Source organism: Gallinula chloropus (assembly GCF_964237585.1).
Source record: "Gallinula chloropus genome assembly, chromosome: 1".
NCBI classification, from domain to species: domain Eukaryota; kingdom Metazoa; phylum Chordata; class Aves; order Gruiformes; family Rallidae; genus Gallinula; species Gallinula chloropus.
Genome location: NC_140085.1, coordinates 99,597,075 through 99,618,168, shown reverse-complemented (window position 1 = coordinate 99,618,168; position 21,094 = coordinate 99,597,075). Strand labels below are relative to the sequence as shown.

At 47.4% G+C, this 21,094-nt stretch overlaps 1 protein-coding gene across 1 annotated transcript; it reads left to right on the top strand.

The window, feature by feature from the left end:
* Nucleotides 1–6,492: 6,492 nt before the first annotated feature.
* RIOX2 (ribosomal oxygenase 2) lies at nucleotides 6,493–17,497 on the top strand (the record flags this gene model as incomplete). The annotated part of the gene is made up of 9 exons (XM_084275401.1): nucleotides 6,493–6,927; nucleotides 8,295–8,414; nucleotides 9,597–9,725; nucleotides 12,448–12,551; nucleotides 13,893–13,995; nucleotides 14,610–14,775; nucleotides 15,256–15,344; nucleotides 16,582–16,695; nucleotides 17,019–17,497. 9 exons carry the CDS (start codon nucleotides 6,493–6,495, stop codon nucleotides 17,178–17,180), a joined length of 1,422 nt encoding a protein of 473 aa, XP_084131527.1. The 3' UTR covers nucleotides 17,181–17,497.
* Between the last annotated feature and the right edge of the window lie 3,597 nt (nucleotides 17,498–21,094).

The window sequence follows — 21,094 nt, the reverse complement described above, 5'->3', positions numbered from 1 at the left end:
AACTGCCCCAGATGTGCGTGTCCCAAACCTTTCACATGAACTCCGGGAATTGCTTCCACGTAATTTTTATCTGCCTTACAGGAAGAGGCATTTGTTCTGTAGCCAACAATGAACCCTCAGCCTCCAAGAGAAAACACACCCCTGCACTTCCTGACCCAAACCAGCTCCCTCTTCTCGATTCCTCACAGGCTTTCTTACAGCAAAAGCTGTGCTGTGCAGCATTGCCTGGGCCCTGTGTGGGCTGCCCAGCAAGCAGCCCCACACATGGAACCGCATGGAGGAAAAGAGATTCCTGCTTGCATTTACCTCCTGGTCACATCCTAAGCAGGGGGCTGGCAGCTGCACAGCTTGCTTTGATGGAGGAAACTGCTAGTTCTCAGCTGTGAATGGACCTGTCGGCAAAGCGCTCTCCACACCCAGAGCACTGTGCAGCAGGTGTGATTATGATAAGGAAGAAGATTGTGTGTTGTGGTGATGGAACTTGCCTGCATGCTTTTACAGCCACGCTGCTGGTTTTTATCACAACGCAGTGGCAGGGGCAGTATCGGGATCGACTGTACTTCATAAAGCCGGTGCTTGTATAAACAGTAAAAAAAACCCCAAATACTATTTAAACGCATTTTTCTGGTTTACAGGGCTGACTAAAAGTCACATGTCCCTCTTCTGAAGCTGGGGTTATCTTCCAGAAAGGGGTGGTAATAAATACTTCTAGTCAATTTGTCCAGACAAACCAGCGTGGAAGTCTTTCAAAAAGTACTCACAAGTATTTCCCATTCCTGGTGTTTGTGGGTGGCTTTGCAGCCAGCCAAATGTACGGGTTTTACTTCCCACAGCCTTTACCAAAAGTTAAGACATCACAGCCATTATGTAAATACATATTTGTTTGAGTATTCATCCTAGTGGTATTCCAGCAGTTGTGCTGAGAGTACTCTGTGGGTTTTGGGAACAGAAGTAACACCCTGTGATGGTTTCTGTGACCAGCCAAGGTGCAGGATGTGGCCTTCCTATTTTTAGCATCTGCTGCTACACCCAGCTGTATTAAGAAAACATCCTGTAAGTGTTAATGTAGATGATGCAAAGTTTTAAGTGTGGAGAACTACTTCATTCTTCAAGGCTGTACAATTCCCATGGAAGAAGTGAGCAGAATTTCATGCCAGTGACCTATTTTACAGAGCTACAAAGGTGTATGCCTTTGAATATCCCAATTATCAACGAGCTTTTACACACAATTTAATAAATTTTGCAAAGTGTCCTGAATGTTGAGCCATGTCGTGATGAATTGAGCCAGAATTGGGAAGTAGAGAATGTCTTCTTTTTCTTCAAAAGTCACAGCCAAAGAAAGAAAAATGCTTTATAGAGAAACATACATTGTACATATTTGCACAATTAGAACGTCCTTAGCTTCACCCCTGGCAAAATCTCTCTCCTGGTAACCCATCCACCTGCTGACTCCTCTGTCTTTCATGATCAAGTGGCCACAATGTTTTGGCCAGCTGGTGACCAAAGTGGTCCAGGCTTTAAAGCAACGAGGACAGAAGAGGACTGGCAGCATTTGCCTTTTTCTCTCCTCCATCCCCTTTTCCCCTGTATTAGACTTTGCCAGTCTCTCCATTCAGCCCGCAGGAGTCAGCTGGAATCACAGGACAGTTGTTCCAGAAGACTCAGCTGGTGCCAGGGAAGCAGGAGTTTGTTACTGCTGCGTGAGGAGGAACCGTGTTGCAAAGAGGAACTGGACTATAAAACCATTCTCTATAAAGGGAGAGATACAAACTGGGGTGGTTTTTATTTTAACATGAAAGGCTCTGTTATTTCCTAACCCCCTTTTATTTTTTTTGGTAGTTCTGCTTTGTAGAACAGAACTTTAGCAAAACCCACCTAACAATTTTTCTGATGTCCTTCAGACAATACAAATTAAACCATTAAGAGGCATCTTTAAAGAAAACTTCTCTTTATTTAACCTTTATGTGCTCAGTGAGGATTTTAAACATTTCTTCGAGGGCATCTCACAGGGGTTCTCAAACAAGATTTTGGTCCAGGAAAAAAAAAAGTGGCTAAAGACCAGGTAGTTTTGTGCCCTGGAAATAAACTTGAATGCAAACAACTCGAAGGTTTTATGTTGCACCTCTTAATTTAATCCATGTAATAGCTTTAGTGGTGATACTGTTGTGCAATTTCCTACAGGTTTCAAAAAAAAAAAGAGTGTTTTTTCCTCATTGCTCACAGATGCTATGTACCTTGGGTAGGTGAACAATGGTTTCTTGCACAGATCACATGTTGAAGTGGCAACTGCTTTGACACTTCGCAGTCTGGGAGCGAAAGAGTAAAGGAATCACAGAACTGTAGGGGCTGGAAGGGGCCTCCAGAGATCATTGTGTCCAACCCCCCTGCCAAAGCAGGTTCCCTAGGACATGTCACACAGGGAGGTGTCCAGATGGGTCTTGAATATCTCCAGAGAAGGAGACTCCACACCCCCCTGGGCAGCCTGTCCCAGGGCTCTGTCACCCTCACTGGGAAAAAGTGTTTCCGCATGTTGGTGCGGAACTTCCTGTGCTCCAACTTAAGCCGTTATCTCTCTAGATAGAAAGGCCCACATTACATTCTCCTCACTACCAGAGGTTAAACAGTGTCAAACAAACACCGGCCGCCCCCACCGCTTGACGCCGGGGAACGCTACTCCCCCTCGCACCGACTTAGGCAAGGGCCTTTCTCCAGGCCCAGCCAGCTCAGCAGATCGCTGGGTCCCCGGATCACGTCGGAGGCGTCCGCACAGGCCGGGCTGGGGAAGGCCGGGGGCGCTTGGGAACAAGCCCGAGCCGTTCGAGGAGACCCTCCCTCCCGGCTCTCTCGGGACGAGCCTCAGCCCCTCCGCTGCCAGCGAGGCGGACAGAGGGACAGGACAGCGCCCGGAAACATCATCGCCTTCCCGTGAAACCCAGCGCGCCAGCGACGACCTCCCTATGCCAGCCCACCGGTCGGCTACCCATCTGATCTGACCTGACCTGACCTGACCTGACCTGACCTGACCGGCCCCCCGAGGGCGCCCACGCCGCTCCCCGCCCAGCTCCGCCGCCATTTTCTCCCGGCCGCCGATCTCCTCCCCCGGCCCCGCCCCGCTGCGGCCGCGTGCTCGGGTGAGTGCGCACCGCGGGGCTCTGTGAGGGCAGCGGGGGAGAAGGGGGGCGGTGGGTGTTGATGGCGGCGGGAGGGACGGGCTTGGCGCCCTTCTGGGACGCAGGGGAAGGCGTCCCTGCGTGCGGGGAGCATCGTGGCAGCGGCGGGCCCGGCCGCCTCCTTGGCTGACCCGCCGGGGCTCCGGCCTAGGCGCTGTGCCCCGGCGCCGGTACGGGGGTCCCGGCGGAGGCCAGCGCCACTCGCCGGGCGCTCCCCGCGGCAGCCCGGCCGTGCCTGTGAGGCTGGCGGGGGCACGGAGCGCCGGCTGCTGCCCGCTGCCGGCACAGGAGCGCGGTTTGTGTTTGTCCCCTCTGGAAGAAGCGGGGTGGTGTCCCGGCGTGGCCGTGCGGTCAGGGGGCGGTGGGGGCTGCGCGGCCTCGGGGTGGCTGTGGCCGTTCCCCCCGCTGTTGCCTGGGCGGGCAGCTGAGCCCCCGCTGCAGTTGCTGGGCCGCTCTGGAGGCCTGAAGCCCCGAGTGGGAACATGTGGTGTGCAAGTTGAAAAATACTGGTGTGCGGTAACTCCTCCTGCCTGAAGCTGGAACGGGTCCCTTCTGTGCCCCGCGGAGAAGGAGTTAGGGGTATTGGTGGGTGATAAATTGCGCCCGAGCCGGCAATCTGCGCTTGGTGCTCAGGAAGCAAACTGTATCCTGGGCTGCATCACCCCCCTTCCCTTCCCTCCCCCCCCTGCCCCGACCAGCAGGTCGAGCGAGGTGATTCTGCCCCTCTGCTCTGGTGAGACCTCACCTGCAGTGCTGAATCCAGCTTTGGGGTCCTCTGTGTAAGAAAGACATGGAGCCGTTGGGAGTGAGTCCAGAGGAGAGACACAAAGATGATCTGAGGGTTGGAGCATGTCTCCTGTGAAGACAGGCTGCAGGAGTTGGGCTTGTTCAGCCTGGAGAAAGCTCTGGGGAGACCTTATTGCAGCCCTTAAATACTATAGGAAGGATGGAGAGAGTCTCTACCAGAGCCTCTAATGACAGGACAAGGGGCAGTGGTTTTAAACTGAAAGACAGGTTTAGATTAGATATAAGGAAGACATTTTTTCTGAGAGGGTGCCCTGAGAAGTCATGGATGCTCCATTGCTGGTATGGTTTAAGCTCAAGTTGGCTGGGTCTTAGAGCAACCTGATCTAGTGCAAGATGACCTTGCCGATGGCAGAGGGTTTGGACTTCTTCATCTCTTCCAGGACAAACCATCTGTGGTTCTGTAGTTGTAATAACAAACAGAACACTAGAACAGCACATTGATTGAATTCATCTGCATTCTGTGAATAGTACCTGTCAAAATTTAACTTTGTTAAATACAGCATGAGTGAGCTGAGGGATTGATATGATGGATTTACACATGGAATTAAGAACTGCCAATCCAGGCTTGGTTACGTTTGTATCCTTGGTATTGACGAATGGATGTCAGTTGTAGGTCTCAGTGCTGAACTGTAGTTGTTCAGATGTTGCTAGACACTGGGGCCAAATTTTCAGTCTAATTTTAAGCATTCCCTTGCCTTATGGAGAAGCATAGCTTGCTGAACCTGGGGATGTCCATCCTCTTAAGAAAGTGGTGATGTGGATTCCTTCCTGGAGGCCTAAGGTGACTGTAGGTTACTGTTGAGGTTAACAGGCTGTTAGGAACTGTTGCTGAAACACTGCCCAGGAGTTAATGGGTCAGCAAGGGTGTCCTGCATACTGCTGTGCAGGAGAACTCAGCACTGGGTATAGATACCAGAACTGGAGGGATCTGTGTAAGTAAAAGCATCTTAATAAATGAGAGCATTTACTCTTGAGTCTAAACCTGTCATTTTTACTTACAAATGAAAGCATCAGCATGCTCCTAACTCCTCATGTGTTGGCTTGGTCATTCATGCCCAGAGTCAGTTTGAGTTGGCCAGCCCAGACCTATCAGGCAAGCTGTGGTGTTAGAGGGCTTGGTGCTGGCTCATTGTCAGGAAGCTTAACTCAGCTTCTCAGGCAGGCTCCTACTGCTGCCTGGAGCTCTGGGCTGGTACAGGAGATGAAATGCTGGTGGGGGCTTAAAGTTAATGTAGGTGTGTCTGCACATACTGTGGTGTTAGACCTACTGTTACTTCATTTTTGCCTTAACTGTCCTGAGAACTGGGCAGCTAAATAAACCTTCTGTGAATTAACTTTAAAATTTTTATATAGTGATATGCAAGTATATTATCTACCTGGAAAAACAAAGCAAATGACTTCCAACTCTAAAATTAAACACCTGTACTTGGATGAAAGAGTTCTTTTTATTCTACATAAACCACAAAGTTTGTCAGCTTTGTGGGAATGAAAGCAGAATCTCTCAATGTTAGGTTTTGGTGTGATTGCTTAGCATCAGCAGAAAGGCAAGGAGTCTGCTCTGGGTTTTTCCGTTTCTTTGGAAGCTGCTGTAACCCTTCTGCCAGTTGAATATTCCTCACCCCCCGAACCTGGTTACATATTCCTGTTCCCCTCACAGGGATACACTCTTTCACTTGTCCCCCTTCTTTCCATACCTCATTTCCTTGTGTCTTCCATTCAGTGTATTCTTGCGTAGCCCCTCGTGGGTGCAGTTACGGCAGTGCCCCCTCACTGCAGTAGCTGCCTTCTCTAGGTCCTGCTAAGGCTCCAGTCCAGTGATGTAGACACTGGATTTAGGATCTGGAAGCCAGCATGAAGGGAAGACTTTTCTTAACACCCTACACCCCCGATTAGCTGGTTTGGTTTTGCACTTGAATCCCATATATCCTCCCCCATCGTGCTTGGGCTGGAACATTATTGGGAATTCCTTGTTGCGATTTCTTCCCTGGGGTTAATGCATTTCAAGGACGTGTAATAGGGTGCAAGTTTCTGATCTTGTCCCCTCTCTCCCTGTCCCCTTTGTGTGTTGCCCTTAAATCTCTTACAGGTGAATTAATTTTTCAATAGGCTGCAGCTCTTGCTGGAGAAGACCAGGCTACCACAGGTTCTTTGGGGGGCGGAGGGAGGCTCTTGCCTTTGTAAAGATGTTTTGCCTGGCCACTGCGTTTTGTTGTGTGTGATTTGCTGAAAATTCAGCTGTGGGATTTGAGCTGCTGTGAGCAACAGCTCCCAGTAGAGCCCTTAGGAGTTTACTGAGGTTCGAGAGGGGCTTGGGGGCCTGCTGTCGGCTTTCCTTTTTCTGCTGCTTGGAGCTAGTGTTGAGCACCTGGAAGCAGAGCTGCTCCCAGTGTACTCTGGTATCCCACTGGAGAAGGCAAAAGTTGCTACTGTGGGCCCACTGGGGTTGTGCTACTCATTGACTTGGGGATGTATTAGTGATTGACTGTTTTGGTTGTCTCACCTCTTGAACAGGAACATGCCCAAGAAAGGAGGGAAGCATGCTGAAGTGGGAAAGGAAATGCAGACGCAGTGTAAGCGAGCAAAGGTGGAAGAAGCAGCTTGCTCTCCGTCAGTCATGAGTTTTCAGAGCCCAGACAGCCTCTTCAGCAGCTTGATCTCTCCTGTGAAACCAGAGCTGTTTTTCAGGGAGTATTGGGAACAAAAGCCCCTGCTTGTTCAGCGGAATGATCCCTTGCAGGCTGCTTACTACCAGTCCCTGTTCCAGCTGTCGGATCTGAAGGAGCTCTGCGGCCGGGGTCTGTACTATGGGCGAGATATAAACATCTGTAGGTGTGTGAATGGGAAAAAGAAAGTTTTAAATAAAGAAGGCAAAGTGAACTACATGCAGCTGAAGAAGGATTTTGACCAGAAAAAGGCAACAATACAGTTTCATCAGCCTCAGAGATTTAAGGTTGGATCATTTAATTGTGTATAATTAACGCATGATTTATAATGTGGCGTACTTTGTTTGAGTCATGCTAGACATAGATAGCTTTATCTCTGTCCCCAGTAAGTCCAGGGGAAGTAGCTGACATCAATGGCCTGCTGCAATCTATGCACAAACTGTATTAATTAAAGCATGGTTTATACTCTTGCACTGCCCATCCTGTTTCAGTGCTGTGTGGTAAGAACGAAATCCGATTCATCATAAAATACTATGTGGTATTTTTAAAAAAATTGCCTTGTCACATAAAAGTTTAGGAAAAAAAAGCCTGGTATTGATCATTATGTGTCTGTGTCTGCTTAAATTATCCCTTACACCCCACTGCTTCCTTATGCAAATAAGGGGTTTTGTATGGCTTTCCTTCAGTGGATGGCAAGGCATGAAGCTGTTTAAAACAGTCCTGGGACACTCCACTGTTCTTGCTAACGGGTTGCCTTTGAATTGCACCATGGAAAAGCCCCGTCCCATTTTAGCTGAGTGTCCCCTCTCTTGTTCTTTTTTGGTGCCTTTGCAGTCTCCATGGATGAGACCCGGGCAGTCATGCCTGCACAGTTGTGTAAAGGACTCTGATACCTGTAGGTACTTGGATTTACATAGTCCTCCTTTTGTCCCACGGTGTCAATACAATTTAGTTGACCCAAATACACAGCTGAGACCCAAGCACGGTGTTGCTGGTGGATCTTGGTTTGAGTGTAGCTGTAAAGGTCAGTGGCAGGGGCACCTGCAGGTGAATTGAAATGGTGCATGGCTTATGCTGAAGTCTAGAGGTTGAGCTGCACCTGCATGAATCCTGGTCAAAGTTGCACTTGCGCAGGTCTGATAGGTGGCATCTTCTGATACGAGAGTCATCCCTTTGGTGCACCCCTTTGGTGCACTGCCTGTTACATGTGGTTGGGTAAAGTTTGTTCCCGAATATGCCCGAACAACTGGAGTCGCTGGAAGAAGGTCTCTGACCTTGCTATGCTCTCCTTGATGCTAGCCCATGTGATGCAAACCTTGCACATGTTTATTGTCTGAAGGGATGATGGGTGGTTTGTTTTCCTCTGTCTAGCCTTGTTTGTCTGGTTTTGCTACTTAAAAATGGTACAGGGAAGAGAACAGACATCAAGGCTGTGTTGGGGCACCAGACCTCTTGGCTTGCTGCTGACCTTGGTGGCAGATTTCCTGGCTTTCAGCAGAGCCGCTCGCACAGCGCGTCTGCCTTCGCAGCCTCCGTCTCCCCGCGGGGTGCGATCATTCCCCAGAAACTCCCCAGCGTCGGGGAGGCTGTGGGCTGGGCGGCAGCCTGGCTTGGCTGAGCTTTGCCATAGTAACAGCATTGTTTCTTTTTAAAGGAGGAGCTGTGGAAGATCCAGGAGAAGCTGGAGTGCTACTTCGGGTCTCTGGTTGGGTCGAATGTGTACATTACCCCGCAGGGATCGCAGGGCCTTCCCCCGCACTACGATGATGTTGAGGTAGGACGGCGCAGCCCTGCCTGTGAAGCTGTGCGTGGGCTTTCGCTAGGGGCAGTGGATACCTGTATCTGTACTTACTCCTCCCCTAAAATAACTTACAGAAGAATGTTTTTTCCACTGAAAATTCATGCTATTGGCTTGTAAGTGTTTCTTTATAGTGATTTTTCCTGTATAATTTTACTGAAAGGGTGCTAATAGTAGTATCTAATGGTAATACCATGTAAACTGTGCATTCCACACCTGCTATTTTCAGTAGATGAAAAGAGAATTTGTTTTCCCAGCTGCAGAAGTAGGACCTTATTTATTTTTTCTTTAATTTCTATTTCATTCAGACCCCCAAGAACCTAGAATTCCTTTTTCCTTTAAGTACCTGCTTTTTCTTCAGCTGGACGGTGGAAACAGACTGGTTGTGCTGGTTTCTACTGTTTTTGTGAACTTACTGGTATGAAGTCCTGTGGATCAAATGCATTTTAAATATGCTTCTACAAGAAACATTGAAATAGACGCCAAATTTTTAAATAAAAAGGGGCTATCCAAATTAAACCAAAGAACCCCCACCCCATATATATTTTTTGCTTTTTATGTTTTTCATTTCCATGAACTACATTGGGAGTTTCATTTTCCTTATGCTTGTTGTTCGGGAGCCTGTATGTTCTGGCCTACGTCATGAAGTCACAGCTCACAGCATCCCCTAGATGTTTCTAAGGCTGTCTTTTGTCTGTGAATGGTGATAAGACCTCTCTCACCTGATATTTTGCATATCTCTGTGGCAGACATTACTTCTGAGTGAGGTGTCTATCACCTGTTTAAGTGACTGGAGAAAAATAGGAATTCCAAACGCCTGCCTTAGGATAAAACAGATCACACCTCACAACTCTTCTCTCAGTTGTCTCCAAGTAAAGCCTAAAGAAATCGTTCACATGTAAAGTTCTGCATTTTGGGCATGTAAAAACTCATGTGAGAGGAATCCTGTTTGCCGTGCTGTGGAGTCACTGAGAGCAGGGAAGGTGAAATCTGTTTCTTGTCAGAAAAGCAACCTGTGTCGTTTCTGTTTGCGTTCCATCCCTCATTTCTGGCATGGTTCCACAGACTTGCCAAGTGAGAATACAAGATTTCCCATCGGTTGTAGGTGTGAGGGGCAGCAAGGCTTCCTTATACGTTTGGGTTTGTGATCTGTTGCAGGTGTTTATCCTTCAGCTAGAAGGCGAGAAGCATTGGTGCCTCTACAAACCCACGGTGCATTTGGCTCGGGAATACAATGTGGAACCGGAGGACAGGATTGGGAGTCCCACCCACGAATTCATATTGAAGGTAGTGTAATTGAATTGCTTTGCTTGGTCTGGGCTACGGTGGCCAGAAAAGTAGTCTTAAAATGGTTGTGAAATTGAGGGGAGCATTGTGTGTGCTGAACACTATGAGCACGAGAAGGTTAGGTGATAGTTGCCTAACCTGTCCTGTTTCAAAGGTATCCTTTGCTTGGACCAAGAAAACATTCCAGTTTCTGGAAGTTCTCCAGTATTCTCCAAGTTGGGCACCCTGACTCCTGGATCATGTTTGGGGAGCTGTGTGCAGAAAAACTATTTGGTTCATATGTGTTATTCTTTTCCATGCTTGCTGTCTATAACCAATCAGGCTAATTCTTCTACCCAAGGTTGTAACCATTCTGGGGATTTAGATTGAAATATTTATCCTTGGCTGACTAAAAAAACAAGCCAACATGAACTAACCCCTATTTTAACTTGCTTTGTTAATTGTTGGGTTGGGGTTTTTTTTTTTTTTTTTTTTTTTTTCCCAAACCTGAAAGTCAGATGTTTTGTTGTTTTTTGTTATTTGGAATAAAAAGAGCATTTCATGAAGAGGGATGAATGCAGCCCCTTTGACAGCAGGGCATCTGATACTTGTCCTCTTCTGCTTCACATGCTAGTGCTTTCAAAGTGTGCTGTTTATCCAGCAGACTGAGCTGCCCAGTGTTGGGAGCCTCATTGGTTTCTCTGCCCTTGTGGCTTGTCACAGGGCCTTTCCCTGCAAGGTGTCTGCTCTTCTGGTGTTCAGACCTGCCTTTGGGTGTATGTAGTTTAGGAATAGTGTGACATGCTGGATGTGATCCTGACATCACTAGCTGTGTAGTTTGACAGGTGGTAGTATTCAACTGTCATGATGTGTTGGGTGATGCAAAGACTAGTGAATTACTGGTTCCCTTTTGAATTTCTGGAACGTTTTGGGCCAGACTTCAGTGCCTTTGATTTTTATGGCATAATTATTGAATGATATTTTTATTTATTTTTCTTCTGTGTGATGTTCTTTGCTACCCATGACCCATTTCTTCTGTGTGGCTGCTGTCAGGTCTTGGTTGTCTGTCTGGAGCTGTCTGACAGGGATGACTCTTACTTCCTCCCTGAACATCTTCCTCGATCATTTCCTTTCTGCTCTTTTGCCTTTCTGTCTGCCACCTGCCACGCTTGGGCAGTGTGGGACAAACAGACCAGTGGGAGACTACACTGGTGGTGTTCTCCCTTCCCACCAAAAACCGGTACCTGACTGAGAGCATGGGCACGCTGGTTTCTGTGTCTTGGTGACGTTGTGACAGGCTGTGGCCATGGCTGGTTTGTTACTGATGCCAAGCACAGAGCTTGTTTGCCAGCTGGCTATCTAGCTACCTTCATGTATGATTTTCCACTAAATTTGCTGGTACCTCTCCCTTGTCTGCCCCTCCTTCCTCCAACTCAGAAGTAAGGTGGCAGCAAAATGATCAGATCCACGTTTTCTCTTGTCAAATGCTCTGTCCTGCCCCAGTCTGGGTGTTGCCACTTAGGAGTCTGTGAAGGTTCTGGTTATTTTAATTGAAGAGTGTTGTGCTTGCTGGCTCGTGTGAATGATGGTGACGATACTACCTGGCAGGTAAGATGAATAAGAGTTGGACTTGGCAGCGAAGACTCCTTTGAAGACTCATTATTCCAGCTTCTGAGTGGGAGGCACGGGGTGCTACAGCATAAAATAACTTCTTTTGAAGTCTGGTTTGTCATTGCCCTGGTAGATGTTCAGGGCTCTTGTCCTTTCCCTGTGCCACCCACCCTCCAGTGTGTTTCGTTGCTGGGGATGTGAAGCACAGCAAATGAGAGAATTCAGAATACTCCTAGTAGGTTCGTGTAGTCCCTACGCGGTAAGGCAGGCGGCTTGTTAGCAACAGGGAGAGGCTTCAGGACAGGTAAATCATACGTGGCTGATGTATGATGGAGCTTGTTCTAAATGAATGAAGAGACTTGATCTTGCCAAGTCCTGTGAAGCCTCATAATCTAAGGAGACCTTTTGATTCAGTGAAAAATCAACCAGTATTCACTTGAAATTCATCTGTGGGAGACGGTTTGATAGGCTCTTAGAAGTAAGTGATGTGACCAGGAGAAGTCATAAGTAAACTGATTTTTTCTTCTTAGAGGCAGTTTTCTGTGCTTTGCACTTCTCTCTTATCTTGATTTCCCTAATCTAAATTTCTGTCAGTGTGGAGATTTAATTTAGATAAGTGAGAAGATGGATAGGGAGGAGGAAGGTTGTACTTGTTTTTTTAAGTGTTTTAGTTGAAAATTTCAGACAACAGTTTTGTAACAGATTAGCATCTTTATAGGATATTTGGATTTTCTTGAGGAATACTTGCCTTTTCTTTTGATGTGATGTGACCAAATTCACACTGCCTTGCTCCTCTGCCAGCCTGCCCTATAGTCAGCAGGTTCATCTCAGCTGCTGCTTGGTCTCCTTCATGCAGCTGTGTTGGAGAGGGCATGTTCTGCAATGTTAAAAGCTGCTTTGTGTTCGGACTGGTGTATAAATAAATATTGTCTGTAAGCTGGAAAGGTTAAGGTGTCTGACTTCTGGCTCAGGCTGGTTTACGTTAGTAGAGTGTCCAGTGCAGTATCTGGTTTATGAATATAAAGAACGAGATGATGTCAGTCTGTCTGCTCAGAGTATTTGCTCAGTTTTGACTACAATAAGGCTCGAGCAGGTGCCCTGAATATATCAGTTCTCTTTGATTTTCTTGCAGCCAGGTGACTTACTGTACTTTCCAAGAGGGACTATTCACCAAGCTGACACTCCTCTTGGGATCCCCTGTTCTACACACGTGACCATCAGCACCTACCAAAACAAGTAATTCCTTTTTTTTTAAAGTATGGCTTTTCTGACAGTGGCTTTCCTCTGCCAAATGATGTTTGTGAAACTGGTGTTTCAAAGAAGTAATGTCCTGTTTCTGAAAAAGACCAAAGCCACCTTGTGTGAGCTCTGCTTACTTCTTTTCTGCATTCATTCTCTTTTAGCCTTTGTGTGATTCGTTTTTCTGTGACTAATATGGGGATAGGGCATGTCACCTTCCCTCACAGAGTGGTGGTCAGGTGGCAGAGAAGCGTGTGTGTGGGAATTCATTGTATCAGGGCAGCTTGGAAGAGCAGTGAGAGGTACAGGATGTCTAGTTCTGAGTATCAGCCAGAGTCCTTCCCTCCAGGTGTGCAGCAGACAGTGGAACACTTGAGTGGAGACAATAAAAAAATGAGACTAACGAGTGGTTTTTTTAATTATTATTTTTTAAACTAAAGTAAGTGTCTAGAGATCAGTGTTGAGAGCTGGGAGGGTTGAGGAGGAGCAGGAGCAGAGGGTACGTCAGAGGACTGCACTGCTGCCTGCCCTGGTTGGGTGGGAGACTGCTGGCAGCCTTGGGTGCTGGGCGCTTGCCCTGGTGGTTTGCCCATTAAACCAGCCTTTGGGGACACGGCAGGGAGAGAGGTCACGTGTGGACAGGACAGTGCTGCTGCTTGAGTGGCATGCCTGTTCCTCGTAAGGGTGACTCAAGGTAGGTGCAGGTGTTCCCTCCCCTTCTCTGTTCTTACGGCTGGGTAACTGAAGCATAGAGATCAAAACCCAGGTATTTTTTAAAAGTATGAAGGCTGAGAATGGGCATTTATTTAACACAAGCAAGACACAAGGTGCCTGTTAGGTATTGCTAGAGTCCCTGTAGAGATATGTAGCGGTCTTTTTACAGGGGTCTTAATGAAGTTTGTAGCAAAGCTAAAAACTGGTGCCAGGTTGGATTTAATAACCCTGGGGAAATTTCCCCCTTCCATAGAAGTGTCTCAAAAGCACGTTAATCGACACAGCCCCACACACTACACGGCGTGCAGTGAGGCTCTGTGTGCCTGCGGTTGGATAATAACGGCCCCAGTAGGAATTCATCCACCAAGGGACCTTTAAGCCGAATCCACTGGAAAATGGCAAGCACAAGCTGGGCCCTTCTCAAGGCAGTTCTTTCCCTCTGTGGGCGTCTCGCTGACCTGGAGCTAGTGAGCAAGCTGCTGCATGAGACGATAGAGTGGTAACGAAAGCAAGCAGATTTGGAATGGGAGCACTGTGTTTCCAGCTCTTGGCATCAGTTAAGGTGTCTGGTTTATTTCAGTGCAATTATTTTAGTAATTTGTTGTTTTTCTTCCTGTTCTTCAGCTCTTGGGGAGATTTCTTACTGGATGCAATTCCTGGCCTTGTGTTTGATACAGCAAAAGAAGATGTGGCATTGCGGACAAGCATACCAAGGCAGCTGCTTATGGTAAGTACGTGGGACTAAGGGAATAGCAGTGCACCCAGCTGAAACTTCAGCACTGAGACAAGCATGTACCTTGCTGATAGGCCCTGAAAGCTCAATGCAATGGCTTTGTCTTGTCTAGCAGCAGAACTGCTTCTTTTGAAGGCTTCAGGTTCATTGCACTACCTTTCTCATCGCGGTGTCCTCGTATGGCTCGTTTCCTTCTAAAAATAATGGTGTTTGCTTTAGAGCTGTCAGACAGACATTGTTCCTGACAGGCCGAGCTTTTGTATCTTTTAAAGTCAGCAAGGATGTAATTTGTTCTGTGACCTCTTTATGGTAGTCTAGTTGTGCTGCCGATCAGCTTATCAGCACACAGCAGGAACAAGCCTCTCTTTCAACTGCAGCTGCGAGTCCTTTAGCACTGCAGGTAGTCTGAGAGAGGGAAAAGGAGCATCAGCTTTAGTGTAGGAACAGCTCCTGGGAAACATGTAAAAGTAATGTAAAGTTTGTTGTTTTGGGAGTAAATGTTACCCTTCACAAGGATGCGAGAGGAGCATCCAGATGTTCACTGCGTTACTGCACTGCTTTCTCTTTAGGCTAGGTTGTTTAGCTTGAATTCCTGTGTGAACATTTAGCAGGTGGATGTAGCTGACTCAACAAAGAAACTGAGCAGCCTTTTGAGAAGGCTTGCAGACCGTCTGGAAAACACCAGAGACCTGAGATCAGCTGACATGAAGAAGGATTTCATTATGAACCGGTTGCCACCTTGCTTGGGATGCGACGCCGGCGCTTTGACTCCAGGTAGGTTTCGCGGTTACTGACACCGGCTGTCGGAGCCGTCGCCAGCTCTGCCTCTTGCGGCTTCGGCATGGCGAAGGCTGTAAGGCCAGCGTCAGCTTCGTGTTTGGACAGGCTCTGCCCGTGCATCTCTGCTGGTAAACGCTCTGTGTCTGGTGGGAGAGATGGCATGTCTCTCACATGGCAACAAAGGTTATCCTAGGCTGAGATTGGCAGCCTTAATGAGCTGCTGTGTACTGAGAATAACGCTTAACCAGTAGCATTTGCCCTTGGCTCTAGTTTGCTATTAATTAGAGCTATGCATAAAGGTGAGAAAATTAAAACCCTCTCTCCCCCTCACTGCACCCTGAGGCTGAGAACATGTGGGTGCTGAAACAGCGGTTAACAACTGTAGCCATGAGAGCGGGGGTAGTGTGCAGAGGGGTCAGTTGGCACTGTTTGACTGGTTTCCTTCCTGTCTAATGGGGAATGTATTTTTTGTAGGTGGGAAATTGCCAAGAATAGATAGCAGAATCAGACTGCAGTTCAGAGACCATACTGTCATTACAGTGGAACCAGAGCCACAGAATCCTGTGAGTATAATGAAGCCACCCTTGTATGCTTGTGGGAGTGCGGGGTTGCGGGGGGTGTGCGAGCTGTTTGTGTGTTGTTGCTCTGTTCCACCGGTCTGAAAGGGTCATGCAGTTACACTTGGTTGGGTCCTGCATCCCGTTAAGGTTTGTTAGGAGATCATGGTGTCGTTGTGGCACATTCTTGCCTTCTGGAGGACAGCTACAGAGCAAAATGTAGTCTGAATCTGCAGGGTAGGTGGATGGCTTTTATCTGAGGTTAGGTGGGATAGAACATTATGGCTGTTAAATGGCCTCTTCTAACTCTTGATAACTGGGTTTTTGTGGGGTTGTTTTTTTTCCTTTGTATGTAAGAACATGAGCAAGTTTTATAAAGATAGGTTCCCTCAAGAGAAGTCAGCTGCTGCTGCCTGTGGTTGCGTTTAGTCTTCATTTTGCAAGGTCTCTCTGACCCTGTGCAGGTGGCAGCAGCACTAGTAAGTTTTCCACAAAATAGATGCTGGCCTCTTGGATTATGTCGTGTTCAGACCACTCCTTATCTATGAGGGGGTTTTAGTATGACAGTGTACAAGTCCTTTTTTTTTGTTGTCTTAATTAAAAAAGTTCAGGGAGTGGACTGTCTTGTACGTTTGGTTTTTTTAGCTTGAGCAAAATGTTTCCCTCCAGGAAAACCAGACTGTAATTCTTGATTCTGCTCTTCAGTGTATTTGTTTCTATATTGGTGTGAGACTGTAAGATTTGGAAAGTTGTGCAGTATTTTGGCACCTGCCTTCTGGTGCCATACAGCCAAACCCTGAATGGCAGCACATGTCCAAGACTTTTATCCACAAACTTGGTGTAAAACCTGCCCACAGTGCTCTGAATTGGTTTCCACCTCTTTGACCAAGGAGTGGTTACAGACATGTGATTTTTTAAGTGACAGATCAGGGTCAGTATGGAAATTTACATGCTAAGACCTTCTAAGAGGTGCACTGTAAATGGCTTGTTTTCTATACAGCTTTAGTCCTGTGAGCCAAGTAGAGGCAGTATTATGGGATGTAAATAGATTTTCAGACATGTTTGTCGAGTCCTTCATAGTAGATGACTGTTGGCTCAGTCAAGTTAGGAAGGTGAATTGATGTCACTGGTATTAACAGGGGACTCCAGAATTAAGGAGCTAACGTTGTCACTTGAGTGAGATGACTTGGGGGGGGGGGGGGTGTAGGTTTTCCATAATCATTTCCTTCCTCTTGTCTTTTAGGATGAAAGTCGCAGAGAGATGATGGTTTATGTGTACCATTCTTTAAAGAACAGGAGAGAAACTCACATGATGGGGACAGAAGATGATATTGCTAGTGAGGAAGGCACAGCACAGGTTTGTTTTCACCTTCTAAAAATAATGGGTAGGGTTATGAAAGAGTGCAAATTCAGAGTTATTTCATTCTTCAGTGTGGAAGCTGCATGAGGAAGGCAGGTACCTTGGGCCTCCCTACCTAAGGTGTGCCAGCACGTGTAAGAGATTTCTACTATTTGTCTATTAAGGAAGTTGGTAGGATGATACTGCATCTTTACCTCCCAGCATGGTGTGGGAAAGGAGTGTGTACCAGCTGCTCACTACCTCCAGCCTAACACCCTGTTGTAGTGTAACAAGGGGCACTGCACTTAGCTGAAGGCTTTTTTATTGTCCCCCTCCCCCAGCAGACTCACGGACTGCGGTTTCCTTTGTCGTACTTGGATGCACTGAAGCAGATCTGGAGCAGCAGCACGGTTAATGTTAAAGAGCTCAACCTTACCTCAGACAAAGAGAAAGAAAACCTGGCCTTGTCACTATGGACTGAATGTCTAATTGAAGTTATCTGATGCTTTTGCAATGAGCTGTTCTGTAAGTAGTACTTCTGGCCATTAAGAATCTCTTGAGAGAAAGGCTTATTAAATTGCTTTTTTATCCATCCAGGCTCTGGTTTGTAGTGCCATCTGACAGAGCAGTGGGTGCATTACAGACTTTGCTACTCCTGGTGCCAAATGCTACTTTTCTTTCCTTAGCTTTGGGAAAACACACGTTGGAAAAACTGGTAAAGCTACTCCTTATCCCCCAAGCCACAGCTCCATGGCTGGCTGAAGTCACACAGCATAACAGCAATGCTGTGGTGGCAGCCCCTTTGCTCCAGCTCCATCCCTTGGTGTGGAGGATGTCTAAAGATATGCATCAAGCAAGCCCCAGGGCCTTGGGCAAAACCCAGGAACTTATTTTTTCTCTGGTGAAGTTCACCAGCACAGAACACCCTTTGTGCTGTTTGTTTGCCTGGGAGAACAAAAGGTACAGTTTCCCAAAGGGGTAAGACTTTGCTTGAGAAAACCCCCTTCCTCTCAGCTGTTGCCACCTCTGGAATAAACAAACAAACAATAGTATTTAACCTCCACCTCCTCCAGCACCACCTTAACATCAAAGTAACCCAAACCTCTAACTGGAACCTGTACTTTCACTGCTCACTTGGATGGGCTTTGATGGGAGCAGTTTTATACTTGAACATCCCCATTTAACATGCCCAGTCACCTATTCAATATCCTTGCCCCTTTTTTGTCCACTTGAGAGGAAATACTGTACAGGAACGTGGTATCTGCTAAAAAGTATTGTTGCAGTTAGTTTGTTTAAAAAGAAACCAACAAGCAGAACATTTCTCCTAAAAAAAAAAGTTTTATACAATTAAAATATACATGCTGAGCATTTTACATTCGAGATCTCTGAAGTACAAAAGCAGCTTTGCTTTGCTATGTAACACTGACCCACCAAATACAATTTGGTCATTCCTGGTTTAGAAGACTAGAACCTTTTACAGAGGCTTCGTGTGGAAAGTCAGTCACATGTAAAACACTTGATATACCAACTTGCATAAAAAAGCTCAACAAGTGCTTTAGTTGGAAAAATATATATGAACCTTTGAACAGCTGTTATGTAAACAGCAGGTTTATGAGAATTTTTAGAATGTAAAATACTAAGTGCAAGGAGCTAGTTGTGGGTTTTTTTTAAATAGGACTATATAGAATTCCATTTCATACAAAAATAGACATCCATAGATTTTATTTCTGTGGCAAACGTAGGGTCACGTGGCTTTTATTTGTTTGGGGACGAATCCTGGCTGAGTGCACAACTGGAATAGCTACAGCTTTTGGAATCTATAATCTGTCTTTAGCTAACCTGAAGTCTTTAAATAGTCAGAAATACATACCCTCAATATACAAATAAAGAGAAAAACCTACGTTTTCCATGAAGTAGATTAATTTAGTGATGCTGAAATCAAATGGAAGTTACAGGTGATCTCGGGGGCTCCTCCTACACGTGAGGTGTCACAGCCCTACGCCTGTCTGCAGTTCCTTCTGCAGTTGTTGGGAGACAGAGAGCTTTAAAGGTACGTTTCAAGCCTGCAGCAGCTGCAGGCCCAGTGTGGTGTTTGGCTCTGCCTGCCTCAGGGGACAGCTGGCTGGCTGGCTGCACAGGGTGGGAACTGAGGAAAGCAGCACCATGCCAAGGTCCAGACCCTTACTCTGAGTCCTCCTCCTCTGGGGTGAAATGTACTTGTCCTTGTTAAGCCACAGTAACGTTAACGTGCAGTTAACACTGCTGTTGCACCCCTGAAGCAGCACTGACATGCAGGCTGCTAGCACCTTGGACAGTCCATGCTCAGGCGAGTTATTTTGTGAAGGAAGACAGGGCTGCAAGACCACACTGCACTGTGTTGTGTTAGGCTGCAGGGAAACAGACTGCAGCTCGAGTCAACAGCGCTGCTGCTCTAGCTGCGGCCAGCCCTTCTCGAAATCGAGCCTGACCCAGGCCTGTTAATGCCCCTCTGCTATGGGCACACATGGCTCCATCTCAAAGGTGACCTTGGGTGTAACTCTCAGTTTCAGGGGTCAGAAACAGGCCACGGGTCAGCCAAAGCAGTTCCTGAATCTGGGAAGTTGGGAGGCCCACCAGTAACACCAAGGGGCTTTCCCTTTTTCTCACGCCGCATGCTGTGCCGGTAGGTAACTCCCGCTCAGAGCTGTCCTTACAAACAGAACACATTGCATCTGAGCAGAGATACAGTGTGAGCTTCAGGAGCGCTTGGAGCCCACACAGCGCCACTCGGGATACACAAGTCCGACTCTGCCTCTTTCAAGCACAGCAGCACGTTCATTCTGTGCTGAGCTTCTGTCAGTTTGAGGGGAAGGCAGAGACACTGCCCAAGAGCCTTCCCCACCTTCTCTCTTGCGGTTCATATCCTGCAAAACTTCTGTCTGGTCTCCTGCATTCACTCCTGATACTTCAGGGGAAGACTAATAGTGACTGTCATCGGAGCAGCCTCCGCAGAGTCAGCTTCCCTGCGGACAGACGTTCAGCAACCTCCCATCTTCCCCATTTGTGCAAATTCACTCGTTTGAGAAGCTGGCGCTTGGCATGAAGGAATGGTGAGAGGAGCTGCTGCCTAAGGTTGCAGTGGTGTGCGACTTCAACAGTTCGGGGTTCCCCCCCGCCTCCAGACGTTCATAATGCACACAAGGTCCGGCTGTGGGGTGGGTTTTACTCACAATATTTCAATATCCCATTTTTGTGAAGGTTTGTCATCTGCTGGCTGATTCATAATGATGTGATTCTTGTCATAATAGTTTCCTCCTGAAAAACAAAGCAAAACCGCGAGAGACATTTTTAGTACGAAATGCTTGGAAGGGTCTGTGTGTCATCTTTTGAAGATGTGACTAAGCAGGCAAATTAGCTGAGAAACCCCGTGAGGCAGAGAGCTGGTGTCTTGTCCCTCAGTCGGCCTCTGTGTATTTGGCTCCTTCAAACCGTCACTTGTCAGATTAGGCCCTGAGTTGCTCCAGCAGTTTGGAACTGGAGTGCTCAAATGTGGCTGCATGCACAGAAACAGCACCTGGAAGGGGGCTGTGCTTTGGGCAGATCCTGAGCTCCCTGCTACGTGTCTGCAGTTTTAAGGCCCGTACTGCTGTAAGAGTGATACACAGAAACACACGAGATTGTGTGGTGCAGCACCTCTGCTTCAACCATCAGCTTCAGAAGTCCTTAAAAACAACATTTCTGACCTCTGAACACATGTAGCACAGTAGGGACAGTGCTTTTCGATCATGACACCATAAACAATAATCCTCTAAAAGAGGAGACAGGACAAGGGGCGATGGCTGCAAGCTGGAGCACAGGAAGTTCCGCACCAACATGTGGAAGAACTTTTACAGGGCGAGAATGACAGAGCACTGGAATAGGCTGCCCAGGGGGGTGTGGAGTCTCCATCTCTGGAGATATTCAAGACCCGTCTGGGTGCTGACCTGTGCAATATGAGCTAGGGAGCTGCTTTGGCAGGGGCGTTGGACCTGATGATCTCTTGAGGTCCCTTCCAACCCCTATGATTCTGTGAAAGGTGGGTTCTAAAGAGCTACCAAGTGGCATCTTGCCACCCCAGCCTTCAGTGTTCCGCGCTGTGGTAACCCAGGCAGCACAGCTCAGGTACCTTAGGAATTGCTGTCGGTACCACCAGTTGCATCTAATGGCTTTGAAGTAACTACCTATGAATTAGAAGCGGTGGTTAGACTCTTTGGTTCTGGAAGCCAGGAACGCTCTATTAGCTCACCATCATGGGGCTAATAATTCGTTATCAGTAAGTTTGAGCTGCTGGGCTCAGCTGTGTAACAGCCAGTATGACATTCACTGAAAAGGTCGGTGACTTTGCCCGTGGGACGTGCCCTTACCCTGGTCTGTAGGCCCTGCGGGGGTGCTGGGCTAT